Genomic DNA, 17897 nt, shown 5'->3' on the forward strand with positions numbered 1-17897 from the left:
CCGAAAGTACAGTGCCGCTTAGCTCTAAGTGACGGACCTCACGAGTAAGGTTCAAATCCAGCGGCCACTCCTCCGTCTGAAAGGGAACATGCATCTTGGCTGAAAGCATCTTCACTACGGTTACGCTTGAAAAGAGTAAAATAAGTAAAAAATAAACATTTTCAAAGCAACGTCATTTTTTGTTTTTCAAATAAAAGAAAACCAACATTTATTTTTAACTCTTGCAATAATTACATATTTATAGAAGTAGAGGCCAATTTGCATTAGTGGTTCAATAAATTCTCCTTTGCTTTAATTAATCTGTTTTCCATCCACAGTCCCAAAGGCACAGTCCATTTACGCTCCTTTGAACAACTGACCCGAATACTGAAGGGGGAAAAGAACTAGATTTAAATATGTTCAGAAATTAAAACATTTACACAGACACAGGTGACAGACTGACCTCACCCATTTCATCGCTCTCGTTGACTCGTGCTATGAGTTTACAATAGGACATCTTGTGCCAGAGAGATCGAAGGACAATAAGTTTAAAAATAGAAAAACTGAAAAGAAGAACGGTACTACACGCACACCGTCTTCAGAAGAGTCGCGCACCATAGCCAAAAGTCTGTTTAATAGCTTCGAAGTAGTATCTCTTCCAGCCCTCTTTCGTCCGCTCCTCCTCGCTGTCGGGGACGCCTCGACACTCCACCTTCAGCTCCGTCTCGCTGCTCCGGTCCAAGAAGGTCATCGAGATCGTCGCGTAATGCTCTGCAGAGCGGAAAAACAATCACCTTGCCACCGGTGCCTGAAGTTCTGCAGGGTAGTTGACTATGAACTCCATTAGTGGAGACCAAAGTAAGGCCAATGTGAAGTATCCCCCCAATAAGTATCTAATAAGACCCGACACTGAGGCAGAAAATTTTTTCTTTTCAGTGTTAAGCAAATAATTCTACGTTTTGTTACCTTTGAATAACAGGCCACTGATCAATACGACTCTGAGGTCAAAGACATTTAGTCTGTTTCCTATTTATTTTCCGTCCACTACAGATTTATGTCTGATGGACAGAATCGAGACTGAAGAAGTTTTTTTTTTGATTAATCATCAAGTATATAAAAAAACGTGCTTCGAAAATGACCTCAACCGATGTCTGTAATCTGTGTATTCTGTCTAACCCCAAAATAAAGGATGAAGGCAAATAACCGGCAAATATTTGGTGTTTTTACTGGTTTGATTACTTGAGTAAATAATCAAAATTGTCATTTAAAATTTTAATTTGTTGTTTCAGCAGTAGCCACCAAAAAAAAAAAAAAAAAGATTAGCTTAGCTCAGTTTGTTTGAATAAAGGATCCATTAAAAAAAAAAGTTTTTCTATCGCTGCTACTGCTGCAAAGTGTTAATGAGAATTTCTCTTGAATATAAAAACAAGAAACCAACATACCACAGGGCCAGTTGTTATACCTCCACTTCATGACTATTTTCTCATCGGGTACCTGGTGGCAAAAGACGATATTGTTTTCATTTCAACTGAGGGCGCCGAGCAGAATAACCCAATAGGAATAAAAAGCCACAAAACTAAGAAATCTGTCACACTGCATAGTTGATGTGCACATTTAAATATTCAATATTCTTTTCAGGTTTAAGGGTGAAAGTCAAGTCTCACCAGCTCCGTGAATTCACCGAAAACATTTCCTTCTAACAGACGAAACTTTCCGCCCCTCTCTCCGTCCACCGTGGCCGGAGCGTGTGTGAACGCCTGGACCATCTGCACATCGACGAGACCAACACTTCAATCAGACATTGGTGGGATGAAGTCAAACCACATGTCAGCTAAGTGAGTGTAACCTGCTAACCCCGTTCTTTCTGCCGCGTCGTCTACGAGAATAAAGCAACCGTTTGTTGGAAACCGAACCAGAGCAGGGCCGGATAGCGAGGATGAACGCGTGGAACTCACCTCCTGGTTGAGGAAGACCCTGTAGAGTTCAGCTGGTGAGGTGAGGAACGTTTCTCTCATGCTGAATTTACAGGTGGGGATCTTGACGCCGGTGTTGACTGGAGCAGCTGTGCTGCCCGAGGAGGAAATCTGTTCAACGGAGCAAGAACAAAAGTCTGGTGAGGGAAAATCTGCTGCACCGCTGAAAAGAAAAACGCCACCATGTTTCTGTTACAGTTAATTATTTAGGGACGTGAGCTCTGTCTGACGGCTGAAGATCTCGTGTGTCAGCACAAACCTGAGTTTTATCCTGCTTGGCTTTGGACTGCGATGTGGACTGCAGCTTGGCCACACCGTTGGCTGTGGGCAGGATCATTCCCTGTGTGAACTCTGCAATAAAAATAAAATTTTATCTTCGTTAATCCTGGAGTCGGAGAATTTCTAATAGTCCAACTTAAACAAACACAAAGTTTGATTATAAAACTCTTAATCAGTAAATTGTCCTGAATACTGACACTTCTGCTGTGAAAGTGAAATGAAATTCTGCCAGAGCAACGTTCAGTGGTCGACTTACAGAGGCTTAGAAAACAGAGGCAAGAGAAAACAACAGGAGGCCAATACATGCTACAGTGTATACAACTGTAATGGGTCCAACACATTATATCAGATATGAACTGAACTAACATTAAACAGACAGTGCTCTCATATGTTGGTGAGAGGCATTTAACAAGAAACTGAGCCATGTAAAATGTCCTACGTGTAAACGAGTACTGTACATTCATCTCTCATATCAAACAGACCTTGCTGCCCGGACACTTTCAAGAAAAGTTCAACTCAAACATCGTGATGAGAAGCTCAATAGAAAAAAGCAAAACACAGGCGACACTTTCTGTCCTATTCTTAATTTACACGTTACGTATCAGTTTATTAGACGTTACGTTAACGTCCTCAGTTTAGAGGATATGTTAAAATTTTCATTTCATGAGATTGTGTCTTCATCTCTGTTATATGAAATTACGTTAACATCATCAAACGAGGTTTTTTTGGTTTGAAATAAATTTTCTAAAAAATTAAATTTAGCTAATTTATATTTTCCATTTCTGCCGTTTTTTTTCTGGTATTGTTTTTAAATTGTCCATACAACCCCTGGTAACTCACGTAAAATACCACAAAGGCTCATCATCATAACCCATCAAAACAACTCATGGCCATAACTTAACTGGGAAACCGTTAAAAGGCCCGATCAGTGGTTTTTCTGATCATTTAGGTATATACAGTACAGCCACACAAGACTTGATAGTGAGTTGGTAGCTGACCCTACTTTGGAATTTAGCTGTTGTTTTGGCTGATTTTTAAAATGTAAGGAGAACTCCGTGGGTCTGGTTTCACTCACCTGTTTTTAAGAACCCCACGTAGCTTCCCAGGGCTTCGCGGACTTTCTCGGCCCCTTTTGTTTTCATCAGGTTGGTCAGTGGCGTGTCGGGTTCGTCTTTGTTCAACGATACAGAAATCTAGACAAAGACCAAGAGGATAAGCGTGGCCGCGATGTTCCTACGACAACCGGTCGATTGAAAATCACTGCACATGTGGAGTTGTGTGGTGAAACTCACATCAAGATCCTCCATGTCGTTTTCATCAGACAGGTTTGGAACTTCAATGGTTCCTTTATATTTGACCCCCGATTTTGACTTTCCTGGTAAAACAAAGGGAGTAAGTGTGTCAGCAAAGATTCAAAGCCTCTTCAGACATGTTTCGTTGCTTTAATACTGATCATGACGAAGATGTAGATACACATTTTCTCTCCTGTGCTGGCCACTGATGCATTTTTAGCCCCGTTCTGTCCCATTTTAAAAAAGAGACTTAATGCGGGCAGATAATGAGGTTAGTTTCCGGTTTGTTTCCTCTGTAGTGAATCAGCTGCGGCACATCTCGGCAGCGGGAGTCACCGCCATTGTTAGCAGACAAATGATCGATTGTATTAATATCATTTTACCCCCCTAAACAAACAGTAACCCCGGTCTTCCACTTACCAGTCCAAGTAGCTTTCAGGTTCCACTCATAAAAGAAAATAAGTTTCCCTTTGCGGTTGTTAATCGAGGCCTCTCCTTCCACCTTGCTGACTTCTGTCACCTCGCACCCCCCTTCCTCATTCTCCACGCTGAGCCCGAGGAGCAGCGATTTCAATTTGTCTGACGACCAGTTTGTTGCATCTCGTTCGGTCCTGAAAAGGTCCAGCGGAGACCACAGTGACGAACAGCACAAACCTGCACTTTTTTCTTCTTCTTTAATATTTTCACAATGTTCTGTTGAGTAGATGTTGCGATCTCTTCATCTCTTCTCTCCTTGTTATACTCTGCGCGACAAACCTACTTTTCTAAAGATGCATAGCTTCTAGCAGACATCAGTAGAATACTGACCGATTCACCTTCAAGATGTAGCTCAGCTGAAATAGCTTCGTCTCCTGACCAATCTCGGACATTTCACCCTAAATACTGACAATTAACGCCTCTTTCCAGGTCACTCGGGTTGAGCTCATCTTCACACAATTTCAGACTAAATAGCAGTTAGTTTAACACTAAGCCGCTTTTAAACGGACTCACGGGTAGAATCTATACTACAATCTATTCTTCACAATCATGTTATATTCATTACATTACTATTCATTAAGCGTGTATGATTTAATGAGCAGTATTTGATTCTACACTAAAAGACACTTTCAAAGCATTCCATATTATTTAATATTTCATTTAACGCTGCTGGTGGTTTTTATACATTTTCGTTGTGGTATGAAAATCATAAACTGCAGACTTGCCCCAGATGGTGACAGTCTGATCAGTGAACATCATGTCTACTGAAACACGAGACAGTTACACTGATCCTGTTTACAGCCGGTAGTTTGTTACTTTAAGGCATAACTACATAATTACACAGCAGCGTTAGACATGACGTTGTGTGTGATGAGGTACCCATCCTCGAGCAACCTTAAAGTTTACGGTTCTACAGCTCAGTAGCTCACGTAAACCCAAACTAACAGCTGCCTGGAAAATAAGAAGGAGCACAATCAGCAGTCTGGTGGATTGGAACATGTAAAAACAAGGGTATATCCTGACCCCCAATGATTTTGTAGATGGCATTCGTTTTTCAAGAGCTAATGACAGCACCAGCCAATTCCTACGAAGCAAATGTATTTGCTTTGACTCCTCGGTGGCCCCAACTTTCACCTTCACATCCCAAACCAGCATTTGAGTTTCAAGTCTAGTCAGGCCAATTTTATTCATACAACCTAAAATTAAAAATTTGCCTCGAGGTCCTTTACGATGTGTACGGCACAAGACACCTGCTATCCTTAGACACTTGTTTCTGATGAGGAAAAACTCATCACAAAAAAAAAAAAAAAAGAAGAAGAAAAACCACAGAAAGAACAACTGGACAGACAGACATGTAAGAGATACCGTGTGTACAGAACAGTATAGTTAATCAGGGTGTTTGAGGTCACCAAAGCCCAATTTTGGGGAAAACTAAGGACTTTTTTGGAACCGTACACAGTAGCACTCAAATGATATATAGGCGAAGGAGGGATGGTGAAACTGGGCCACTACTGAGCAACTTTACATGTCAGGAAACTGACTGATGACATAATATCATCCAGAGTCCCTTTGAGTCAGAGAAATACGTTTCTGTACAGCAGATTTTCTGCCGAGTTCACCAATTTAAAAACTTTTAGAAGCCTTATACTTTTATTACCACATAGACCGCTATTTAATACCTGTTTCACAGTCACAGTCACACCAGCTGAAGTATGAAAAATATCAGCAAAAAACCAGTAGGGATGATGAGGCCTAGGGTTACTTACCGGGCGCGTGGACCGATGGACATTTATATCAGGTTTTTGTCTCTCCTTCCCTAAATAATTCCTAAATAATATCACTGATTAATCATTAAACATGACCTGGACCAGCACCAGGGAATGGATGGATGGATTAACAAATTAATGATTCAAGGTCTACATATGAATTTCTGAGGTTTGGAGCAAATGCACTGGAGTTTTTCCAGCCACATGCAGAAACATTTTATAACTGACATCACTGCCTAAGACATTCGCAAATGAAATTTAAGACTTTTTAAATATCTTTATAAAGACCTAGAGGAAACTGAAATAAATGCTTTTGAAAACTTTTCAGGACCTGCTGACAACCTGTATAAACAACAACTCATTTAGCCTTTAATTGCATTGTTTGTTATTTACCCACCTCACTGTTTTACTGCAATTTCTCTTCGGGATGAAGAAAGTACACTAACCATCCATCCATAGCACAGTACGGAATATCTGCTGCAACCCGAATACTTAATGGCCACTTTTTAAGTACTTTGTGCTCAATATAAGATAGAAACACTCTTCAAAACACCAAAATCTGGATCCACAGTTTTCAGGGAGCTACAAACTATGAGATAATATCTACAGTCACGTTGAAAATGGGGCTACCTCACAACAGTGGCTGAAAACAAAATATTGGACTATTTAACATGTTATTACACCGAAACAAGTGTGTTGTAACAGCCAGACTGGGCCACGGTGTTGTTAAAGATCACTGCTAACGGCCAGCGACCTCAATACAGGCATTTGAAGCTGCAGTAGCTAGCCAAAAGCGAGGCTAACTAGAAAATGATCATGAGGCTAGCTCGGCTAATTACACTCTGCTTCGTTAATACCCCGCATCTACCGCCCAAGGCTGCCCGCGGGCCAGCTGGTAACACCGGCTGGCCTGCGAAGGCGAACAAAATGGCAAAATAACAGCCGCGGTTTGGCAGTCATACGAGCTCAGCGTGTGATGTTAGCATTAGCGGGCTAACTAGCAGTCAGTGTCCTTCCATCACATCTCACCAGTGCCAGTTGTTAACATTAGTCGCGTCGGCTCTCTCCTCTACGATCCAGCGAGGGTCTCCTTCTCCCCACTTAGCCATTTACTGAGCTAAATGATAAGAAAAGTTACAACGTGCAACGTTTTGTGCAGAGAGCGGGTCTGTTTGCCGGCGACTGTCCCGGTACACGTTGTTTCTAGAAGCCTCTGGCTGCTGCTGGCTCTCCGGGGCGGTGCTCTCGCGTTTATCCGCCGTGCACAGAAAATGCTGGAAGCGGAACCTTCGTGGAGGGAGGTTAAAGTGCCCCCCCGTCCACTAACCCTTCCTACTCCGAAGAATAGTTCCGCGTCAGGAAGGAAGACTTCTGGCAAATCTGCAGACGTTATAAACATGTTTTCGTTAAGTGACAACTTCAAAATGGAGAGTTTTTGTGTTGTTATTTCAGATAAAACTAAGGATTTAGCTATAAACTATTTGAAAATTCGTCAAACTGTTTTTTATGATGGCCGTTCATGGTTTCTACCTCAACCAATAACCGATTTTTCCACATTGGATCATGTACATGCAAAGAGAAATGCATTCAATTTGAAGGCTGTGAACATTAGAGGCCTGTGCATACTCTCAGTCGGCAGTTTATTAGGTACACCTGCCTAAAACTAACGCAGTCTAACACACAAGTCCTGCAATAAATCCTCCCTTCACGAAGGTCATTATGTTCCGTTTTTATTCATGCTGTTTTAGAGAAGGTGTCCATGTCATGGTTGTTTTGGAGGATGTGGTTTTGTGATGCTTTTCTAACTGTACTGCATTATACTAACAGGTGTTTCAAGCATCTTGTCCACTCCGGACTAAATAACAGAAACACCCCTCTGCATAATGCAGTTCAACAGCAGCACAAACTGCATCCTCCAAAATGACCATGAAGTTGGATCAACAAAGCGCTAAAACAATTTCAACACACACTTAACATTATAACCTTCATGAAGGTGGATTGATTACAGGAATGTTGTATGAGATAACTTTAGTTTTATCTAGGAGTACCTAATAAACTGATAACTGAGTGTATATTTATTGATGGGTCTAAAAACCCTGATAATAGTAGAACAAGTTGCATTTTATGTTCCAGAGTTGTAAGTTAAGGTTGGATAGAGAACAACTGACCATATAGCAGTGAATGGCGAATTTCATTTGCTCTACAGTGGACAGAGGAAATTGGTCTCTCGTGCAGCCTCGGCTTGTCTCAAACATACTTCTTGAAGATGGGATATTCTTTACGAAACACGAAAACCGTTATATGGCTCTATCAGATTAGGAATAGATGTAAAGTTTCAATGGGTACCTGCTCGTGTAGGCACTCAGAGGATTGAAACTGTAGACCAACTTGCCATAAATGGAGTAAAAGCAAATCGGGCACAGTTGGAAAAACCAGTAAGTAACCAACAAAAATCAAAATGCAGTGGCAGCAAGAAGTAGGCTGAGACATACTAAACTAAATTCACCTCTGCTTCTCAGTGGAAAGCATCTTATCAAACGGAGGGTCGTGTCATCATGGACTTTAAAACAATCTTCACACGCAGCTCTGGAAACGCAGTTTCTAAAGCATTCTGTACTTTCTACATTACACGGCACTGATGACAAGGACATATGGATTCTGTAACACTACAGTTGGCAGCGATAAAGCTCCCCCTGGCTGCAATTTGAAAGTGAGAGAAGAATGAAAACTTTGAGAAACCGAGACGTGAACAGTGCTTTGTGGCTTTTATCTCGAAGACGTCTTCATTATATATCTAAAAAGATGCACTGAAGGACATTGAGCATTTTTCACTTCAGCTGTCCTTTAACACATGTAAAACAGTGTGCAAGCATAGAGATATAAAGTTTAGATATGGACAGATGCACAGAAAATTCACACGCACGTTACAACCAATTTTTCAAATGTCCTATGACCTGACACTTTAAGTGCCGTGTTTATATGAGATCAGAGAGCAAAAGTAATGAGGCAGGTCTTGCAGTGGGGCCTTAGAGATAAACGGGAACAAGGAAATAATTGGCGGATAAATCAGTAATGAAAATAATTGTCAGTTACACCCTTATAATGAAATGCCCTAAACATTTAAATGGCTCACGGTAAACAGATTCCTCCAGTAAGCAGAATTTAAGTATAAGACAGTAAGCAGAGAAAAGAAGGGGCTGCGCTGTTCCGTTCTCCCCAGTGAAGCCTATTCCCCTCGGTACTGCAGTCCACGTCACTGCAAGCTCTACTGCTGCTGACATCGCAAAATACACGTTACTATCCTTACAGCTTTAACGGTGTTCACGGGTGGGAAGTCAGTGAGGGATCATGTCCCCATTGCTGCAACAACGCCTCACATTGGTCAGGGGTTCCTGGAAGGGCGGTAGGATCTAGGTTTGAGTATGCCCCGCTTGCAAGAAGCCCTCGCTGTGAGGTGAAGAGAGGTGGCTTGTGGAGGAGCAACCGCTGGCTTGACATCATTCCTGTCACTAATACTGAGTGAAACGAATATTCTAACACTAAACAACATCCCCCCAGGGTTGGTGTCAAGCATAATTACTGTACCCGTGGGGATGCCGGAACAGTGAAGAAATCTAATCTGCTGGGTTTTTTTTTTTAACTCAACCCAAGTCTCCCAACTAATTTTAAAATCTGTCGGTAGGTTTCTGAAATCCATCGTTCATAGGAAGGCAGATTACGCTAATTACCAAGAACAAAAACAAAAAACCTCCATGGCAGAAGTAATAAGCATCACCAGCACTGATTATTTCTGATAATTACACCAATCGGATTCAAAGGGTGGCGTGTGTGGTAGTCTTGGCATTGGAGAAATAAAAGATAGCAGCGACGAGTTCAGCTGTGTGAAGGGAAAATTCAAGAAGAGATAAAGAGTGTACTTTGAATCCTTGTTTAAACTGCAATTTCTAAGCTTTCAAACCCAACTATAAAAGGGAACGCACATAATTTTAAAACCCCGTTAACATCTTACATTTAAAACATAATCCGTATCGAGACACATAAATGTCATCCACTTGCATGTGCGCTCGGTGTTTTCTCATTTTCCGCAATTTGTATTCAGAGTACATAAATTGCTCTCAGTCAAACAAGTGACTTGCTCGGTTGGGGATTCTTAGGTGTTTTGTAATTGCAGTTTCATGAATAGGAACAAGACTGCATGAGTTACACTTACAACTGGCTGGCTGCGGCTGAGCTCTGATCACAATGTGAACTCAGCCACCCCAGATGTGGTCTGGTAGCCCTGACCACAGTGTGATCGTGAAACCTGTGTACTTTTACTTGCACTGACATGCGCTTGTCCTCATCCAGATAGAATATCTAGATAATGGTTATTTTATTCAGATGTTATTTCAAGATATAAACAAGGCCTCACAAAATGTGGCAGATGCTTTTGTCCAAAGCAACAAAAAGGGTCCTGGAAGTGGGATCCCTCCGCTGTTGCTCTACCTGAGGTCTCTCCCTTTTTTCTCCGGTTAAAGGTTTTTCTTGTGGAGTTTTTACTTATCCAAACTGGGGGTCCCAGGACAGGGGGTTTCGTATGTTGTACAGATTGTATGGTAAGTTTGTGATTCGGAGCTGTAAAAAAAAAAAAAACTAACCCAATTGTATACTGCGAAAAGGTCACTCAAGGCCGCTCATTAAAAACTATTCTCATTTTACACAGTGACGTTATGTTAGTATGTAAGTGCAGATTAAGCTTCCTGCAGATACAATCAGGTTGAACATAATTGCATGTTTTCTAAACTCTTAACCACTACATCAATGATAGTCTTTACTGAAATATTTGCAGCGTTGCAATGTAACCAAGTACTTTTACTCGTGCACCTTACTTAAATATCAATTAGAAGTACTTGTACTTTACTTGAGTATTTCAATTTAATGCCACTTTATACTTTTACTCAACTACATGGCGGAAGGAGATATTGCACTTTACTCCATGACATTCATCCACCAACGACAAGTGTCACTGGCTACTTTAAAAAAATGAATACTTTAAATACAAAACATGTTGCATTACACATTGATGCATCAGCAATAATAATCTAAAAAATACAGATATAATATATGATATTATGACACTCCCAGGGACCAGTTTTTGGCATTGAGTATTTTTGATTCTATGGGTATAGTTTTCTAATAATTGTATGTACTTTTACTTGAGTAATATTTTCTGTGCAGGACTTTGACTCGTAATGGAGTATTTTTACAGGTTGGTGTTGCCTGTGGTGGAAAAAGTCCTCGAATCCCTTACCTAAAAAAGTGCCAAAACTTAATTAAAGGTAAAAGTCCTTAATTAAAAATCCTGCGTAAGTAAAAACACGAAAGTGTTGTCAGTAAAATGTATTAAAAGCAACAGCATTTGTTACTGAGAAAATGGCCCCTCTAACTGATATACAGTATTGAATAATATTACATTAGCATTTTAGTACTGTAGTGGTTTCAAGAACTGAGGGTCGGGCCCCTCCAAATGGTCACAAGATAAATCTGAAGGGTCGTGCGATGATTATTGGGAGAGGAAAGAAGAAATAACAAAGTTCCAATGACCACATTTGCATGATTTTTTTGAGCTTTTCTCTAACCTTTGATTTTTTTTTTTCAGTGAAACGTTGGAAAATTTACCCCAAAAATTCGAAAAATCTATCTTTCTCTTTAAAAGCAAAACCAGCAGCATTGTCACTAATGGGTGCATAGAGTAGCACGATGACCATGCACAATAACAGTTTATAAATGTTTCAAAATGTCAGAGGTGCTTGTTTGCTTTCAGGCTGTAGTTTTCTTGGTGTAGGTGTATTGAGTTTCATTCTATTGTGAGGTGCGTTTGTTATCTAACAGCTGCAACATTAAACTGATACCTACATTAATCCATCTAAAAATAACAGGCCTAATATAAATTATTCAGATGGTCCAGTGTGTATGTTTAGAACTCTTAGTATATCTTTTTCATATGTATATATACATAGATATACGTATTTAGTATATTTTTTAAGTATAAAAGATATATATATATATATATATATATGTTTAATATATATTGATGCTAATACTTTTGTACTTTCACTCTAGTACATTTTTGAATGCAGGACTTTTACTTCTAACAGTAGTTCTACACCGTAGCATTACTACTTTTTACTAACGTTAAAAACCTTCTGGTACTTCTTCCGCCACCGCTTCAAACTTAAGGATAAATCATTCCTCCACCTCTCTTTTTGTTTAATTTCTGATTTAAAAATAAAATGGGAGCAATTATAAATGTGGCTTGCAAAGAGCTTAGCAGAAAAAAAAATAAAAAAAAATAAAAATCCCTTTCGACCTTTTATTTCTCGTTTCTCGACGCCAACCACGGGCTTTCACTTGTTTGTCAAATTAAAGCACTAGTCGGAGAGAAAAGCAGGGAGAAATCATTAGAGAGGAATCCCAGGCATATGGCTGGCTTTTGTCGGCTCCCCTCCCCCCTCCCTTCCTTCCCTCCTGCCGTCCGCTCCGCAGCAGCAGCAGGACAGAGGTAGTTCAGTTTTTGAAGCCGTGGCATGAATGATCTCATCTGAACCTGATCTCCGCTTTCCCTTCCGTCGATCCTATGAGCGAGACGGGAATAAAATAACACAAACACGAGGTGAGTGCGGCTACCCAACCGCCCGGCGATAGTCGTTTTAACCAGGTACCCGGGCGGCGGTTTGTTGTTTTTTTTTTTGGGGAGGGGGGGGCGAAACTTAACAGCCGAGCCGCGGCGAAAACTCTTGTTTTTGGCTAGAAAGGGAGGAAGGACCGCGGAGGATGGGTGGTGGTGGTGGGTGGGCGCTTTTTAGCTAATTAGCTTGCTAGCATTCTTTTTTTTTGGTGGGGAGGGAGGAGGGGGGAGAAAGAGGATATTGCCAAAGAAGGCCAAAGTGAGACGAATGCCAAGCGTTTTGTTGCCCCACGGAGGCATCGCTTTTCCGTTTCACTGAACATCTTTAGCTCAGTTAGCCAGCGGCGGCTCCGAAGTCAGCTCCGTAGCATAGCTAGCCGGCTAGCTGTTAGCTACTAGCGCAAAATGGCCTCATTGTCGCTCGGTAGCTCTGATGCTGAAAAGACAAAGCATGCGGCAGTCACGGCCGGCAGCGCCGAGCCGCTCTGAGCGGCCGGCTCCACCGGCTCCGATCCAGCGACCGATAGTGGTTACTGTGCGTTGCGGGTGGGGAAACTGGGATACTGATGCTGCCGTGTTTTTAAGTTTAAATTATTAATTTAGCACGGCGAGCTGTGGAAGTGCTGGGTTTTCAGTGTGCAGTGGGGGATGGGTCATGCTAGCAGCCATTGACGTAAAGCGAGGCTGAATTTTGTTTGCCTCCTAGCATAGAACAAGACAAGTGCTCAGCTTAGTAGTAATGTTTTATACCAAACACTGTATTTAGCAGCGCTGCCTGACATATAGATACTTAGATACATGTGTATTTGTGTAATGCCGGGATCTGACTCAAGTGCTGCCTGCGAAATTTCAACCAGATTCATTTTCTTTGCTCTTGATTACTCGTGTTTTTGAACACCATATATGTCAGCAGTGTCTCGTTAAGGCTTACGACTTAAATTCGCTCTTAAGAGCATGGCAAGAGCCTACGTGTAGGCTCAAATGAAATGTGTGCTTATGGTTTTATTGTACTGGAAATGATCTGGAGCCCAGTCACTACAATTAAGCATCTATAGCAGACAAGATAGGTCTTAAAATCAGTACATATAAATGGTAAAAGTTATGCTTGCATGGGTGCATAGAATAAAACAATAACCACACACGGGGAAGTTTATAATCTTTAAAACATTTAGTTTTTTGTTGAATTTGTAGTTTTTTGGTTTAAATGTACTGCCTTTCATGTTATTTTGAGGTGTTCTTGTTATTTTGTCAATTCATCGGACAATACATGGCTGCGACTCACAATCATTTTCATTATTGATTTACCTGCTGATTATTTTTTTTGAGCATTCATTAGTCTATTACATGTCAACAAATAGTGAAAAAAATGCCCATTGCAACTTCCCAAAGACCAAGGTGATTATGTCAGATGTCTTGGTTTGTCCAACCAACAGTAGAGAACCCAAAGACGTTCAGTTTTCAGTGATTTATAAAACAGAGACTCTTTCCAGAGGCTGGAAGTGGAGCATGTTTGACTTTTTTTGTCACTATTTTTGCTGACAAAAAAATCATTGAAACAATAGATCGATGATCAAAATAGTTGCTGATTATTTTTTTCTTCAATCGAGTAATTGTTGTAAAAAATGTAGCACTATTAGTGACTGAGATTTTGGTTATTAATATGTCCTTTCACATACTGTAGGTCTTAGAACTGTCCTGTCTCTGATAGACCTAGAGTATGTGCACAAACAGTTGAGTATGAGTTGTAAGATGTAACATTTGTCTGCTACAGGTGCCTGATCACAGTGATAAAGGTATAAAACATTTCCAGTCTGAACTGGGTCTTCGTCTTTACAAAAAAGAAAATATCTAAACCAAATATTTAACATTAGTTTGGAGATTTATATTTTTTACAATTAACTTAATTCAAGTAAAATCCTTGAGATTTAACCCCAAAATGCTTAACTATAGGGTGTTCAAAAAACCTTTATCAATATACCTGTTAAAAAAATTCTCATGTCCAAAACTGTTTTCTCTTCTCTGTGCAGTGTGCTTTCTCTCAGGTTGTAGGTCTTCCCGGTTCTATTTCATTACCTATTTGAATTTTTACACGTTGTTTTTCCTTCAGCGAGATAGTGCTCTCTAGTGTCTCTTATTTAACAGGGACCAGCACAAATGCACTACACATGAAGACAACATATGTCCATAATTGTTTTCTCACTCTTTGTATTTTAGATACTTTTTCCTACATTCTGTGACCATTTCCTGTCCACAAAATGTGTTATTCTATGCAAGCGAGGACTCAAAGACCTCCAGACTCCCAAGCCATTCAGTGTCCATTAGATACGCTTCTTTTTCTTTTTTTTTTTGCGTTTGGATTGTAACTTCTAAAAAATGTGGTGCTGATTTAATTCACTCATCTGATCAGTCAGGTGAAGACAGTAGCCGTAATTCAATCTTTCTCATTCTATGTCAGGTTTTCTGTATGAAAATAGGTCTCTATTGAAGGGTGAAGTCAAAGAGTGTATAATCAGTTCCTAAGTAATTAGAAATGAAAATTTTTTTGATTTTTGTATTTGATTATATGTTGAGTAAATGTTAAAGTATGTGGTGTTTTTGTCATCTCAGTTTTTGGCTGTAAAATCTTGCATCCCATGCCTGAGTGCACAATGTGTTGATTTTAAAATGCCATATAATTTGCACAGATTATAGGGCTCAGTTTTGCCTGGCATCATAAAATGAAAATTTAAAGAAAAACAAATTCTTACTTGTTGGATTGCAGCTGAATTGTGACAATAACCGCAGTGTCTAGTGCATTTAGTCCCATTTTGGTTTCCGCAGAAAAGTGGGAAGTTTTTGTAAAACTGTTAACAACTCTTTGCTGTTCATTCCTATTTTGTAAACCCTAATTCTGTGCTTTAGAGTCCAACGTGTATGAATATTATTTTCACTGTACCCTTGCTTTTACTTTTTGTGATTGCTTTTTTTTTTTTTTTTAAATGTATCACCAATAGAAATTTGAAGCAAGTGGAATCATTCACCCAAATGCCCTGCCCACAGGTTTTACACAGAGGAGACACAGCCGGACACTGCACACTATTTTTCTGTCTGATGGAAAATTAAATGCCACAGGCTGCTGTTCAGAGCTCAGTCTCCTATTTACTTGCATCCCGTTTATTTTGGGAAGTCAGATGGCCTTTAATGTTAGCAGGAGCGTTGTTTTGTTCCTGTAAGACATCTGTGTATTCGAAGTGGTGTACAATAAGGAAGTTGACTCTACTTTTCTTCCCCTCCTCAGTGAAGAGAAAGTGAAAATCTTGTTCTACTAGTTTTTCGAAGCGTGGCGTGTGTAGACCCGGAAACCTGATATCCCATGTAATTATTAGTGGTTCATGGTGGTATACTGTATTGTGACTATTGTGAATGCTATTATTTTTCATATTCTTATCACTTTTACCCCTTAAAAGCACCTATTGATTAGGATATCTTTTTGATTTTCTTGATCACAGGTGGCAGTGGGAAAGAATATAAGTGCACTGATTATGTAACTTGAGTGCTGTTTTTGTTTTCTGACAAAGGTCTCTCTAGTCTCTGCTTACTTTGATGCAGCGTCCGCATTTAGTTGGTAACCATGCTATTTTCGGTGGCTCAGTGGTCTGTTAAAAGTGTGGTTGTTCCGCCCAGCAGGAGTCTTGCCTCAGACTGGCCTAAAATGGGCAGAAATGGTGCTCAACAAAAGCTGCTTGTCGCTCGTACAAAAGTACTTGAAGCGTTGCAGCCGGGACCAAGCTGCATTGCTATTGCCTGTGCCTCTCAACAGGAAAGGTATAGCAAACTTTAAGAAAAAAACAACTACAACGAACAATTTACTTTTTACTGTAGTGCACAGAGAGTTTTAAACCTGTAGAGTTTATCTATAAAGTCACAGCTGCTGTTAAGCAGATTGTAGCGCTAGCTCCCTCATGTCCACACACACACACACACACACACATATATTACACCACATAGCCTCATTATGTCACACATTTACGTCATTAATTACATGGCACTTATTCTTTTCACAATGATCCTAGCTAGTGAAATTCAGGACAGTAGGCATTTTGTGTGTTTGTCAGTGTGATAGATTTTTCATGATTCTCAGACAAGTGTTGCCACTGGGTGTCTGACTTGTGTTTCTGTCTCCTCGCCGTCATCACAGAGAGACAACATGTTCCCGAAGGGCACCAAGCGCAAGTTCTCAGACTCCGGGGAGGAGCCCGTCTCCAACGGCGACCAGGGCCAGGTGGCATCATCTGCGGCGGCTCGGACGCTGTCGTCCTCCTACAGCCTGCAGCGGCAGTCGCTGCTTGACATGTCGCTGATTAAGCTGCAGCTCTGCCACATGCTGGTGGAGCCCAACTTGTGCCGCTCTGTGCTCATCGCTAACACGGTGCGGCAGATCCAGGAGGAGATGACCCAGGACGGCACCTGGCAGATAATGACCCAGGCCCTGGCAGCTGCCCAGTGTCCTGCCGACCGCCTGGTGGCCACTGAGGTGCTGTGCCGGCAGACGGATGCGGCGGCTCAGGCCGGGCAGAGCCCCAAACCCTTCTCAGTGGTCGGTCTGGAGGAAGGCTACCATTCTGAGGAGGTGGTGATGGAGGGAGACGTGGAGACAGAGGTCACCATGTCCACCTTGTCGCCCGTCTCCCCCCAGCTGTCCTCCGCCTCTTACCTGGCAGGACCCTTTGGCATGGGGCCTTGCTGGGAGGAGGAAGAGGAAGACGGTGAGTGCGAGGAGGACGAAGAGGAGGACAGCGAGGAGTGTGTGTCGGAGGGAGAGGAGGGAGACCGGGACCACCTGAGCGCAGACTCCAGGACAGGGGAGCAGGTTTTTGGGACTTTTGAGATCAAGCACCCGGCGCCGCCCCCTGACCCAGCGCTCGAGGAACTGTTTTCAGACGTGGACCCGTCCTACTATGACCTCGACACGGTGCTGACAGGCATGCAGAGCACCCCCAAGATGGGGCCTTACGATCTGCTGGAGAGCCTTTCCTCTCACGGGCCGACGGCCCTGAGCTCCAGCTCGAGCTGCAGGTCAGACCTGAACGAACTGGACCACATCATGGAGATCATAGTGGGATCCTGAAACTCAGAACATTCCTCTGGCCTGTATTGATCCCGCAGACTCTTTCCAGACTATGCACAGTACACGTGCATGTTCTGTATGTGGTTTTGTTACACATGGAAATTGTTGGAGGTTTTGGGACAATTTGGGAAATTAACAGCAAGCCAAGTAGATTATGGGATTGGCTGTTAGAGATGTAGTTGGTCTCCTCTAACAGACACTTAAGACACGTCGGCAGCTGCAGGTGGGACCTCCATCTTTTATTCAAAAAATGTAATTGGCAGTTAAAGCAGTGAGGGTGAAATCAATAAATTCGGGGATTCACAAGCCACGCTGGCCTGTGGGCAAAGCAGTTAGTTTCCTACTTTGTTGATGAAA

The 17897-nt window shown here is 41.5% G+C and overlaps 2 protein-coding genes across 4 annotated transcripts in view; one reads left to right on the top strand and one right to left on the bottom strand.

Moving 5' to 3' along the window:
• Nucleotides 1–172: 172 nt before the first annotated feature.
• ahsa1b (AHA1, activator of heat shock protein ATPase homolog 1b) lies at nt 173–7071 on the bottom strand. 2 transcript variants are annotated; one of them, XM_040137002.1, is made up of 9 exons: nt 6796–7065; nt 3944–4134; nt 3524–3606; nt 3307–3424; nt 2212–2303; nt 1935–2063; nt 1644–1745; nt 1422–1473; nt 173–750 (listed from the first exon to the last, which is right to left on the bottom strand). In XM_040137002.1, the coding sequence occupies exons 1-9, from the start codon at nt 6873–6875 to the stop codon at nt 578–580; spliced, it is 1020 nt and encodes a 339-aa protein (XP_039992936.1). In that variant the 5' UTR covers nt 6876–7065; the 3' UTR covers nt 173–577. The 2 variants fall into 2 exon arrangements, with proteins under 2 accessions (XP_039992936.1, XP_039992937.1); XM_040137003.1 differs by lacking the exon at nt 3944–4134 and having other exon boundaries at nt 6796–7071.
• Nucleotides 7072–12159: 5088 nt separating this feature from the next.
• cdca4 (cell division cycle associated 4) overlaps nt 12160–17897 on the top strand; it is a 7070-nt gene continuing 1332 nt past the window's right edge. Inside the window, exons 1-3 of one of the 2 annotated variants that reach the window (XM_040137726.1) lie at nt 12160–12418; nt 16100–16237; nt 16611–17897. The exon at nt 16611–17897 is cut by the window's right edge and continues 1332 nt beyond it. In XM_040137726.1, coding sequence (XP_039993660.1) covers nt 16620–17540 — 921 coding nt within the window. In that variant the 5' untranslated portion in view covers nt 12160–12418; nt 16100–16237; nt 16611–16619 and the 3' untranslated portion in view covers nt 17541–17897. The remainder of the gene's footprint in view (nt 12419–16099; nt 16238–16610) is intronic. The other variant, XM_040137725.1, reaches the window with a different exon arrangement.

The sequence above is a fragment of the Xiphias gladius genome, chromosome 10, assembly GCF_016859285.1.
Source record: "Xiphias gladius isolate SHS-SW01 ecotype Sanya breed wild chromosome 10, ASM1685928v1, whole genome shotgun sequence".
Lineage (NCBI taxonomy): Eukaryota > Metazoa > Chordata > Actinopteri > Istiophoriformes > Xiphiidae > Xiphias > Xiphias gladius.

What these genes read in the sequence shown, in the direction of transcription:
- ahsa1b (XM_040137002.1), bottom strand. Translation starts at nt 6,875, where the DNA reads ATGGCTAAGTGGGGAGAAGGAGACCCTCGCTGGATCGTAGAGGAGAGA. An exon ending in AATGTTAACAACTGGCACTG is followed by an intron (nt 4,135 to 6,795) that starts GTGAGATGTGAT and finishes GGACCTTTTCAG; the next exon opens with GACCGAACGAGATGCAACAA. An exon ending in GGGTCTTCCTCAACCAGGAG is followed by an intron (nt 1,746 to 1,934) that starts GTGAGTTCCACG and finishes GTCGATGTGCAG; the next exon opens with ATGGTCCAGGCGTTCACACA.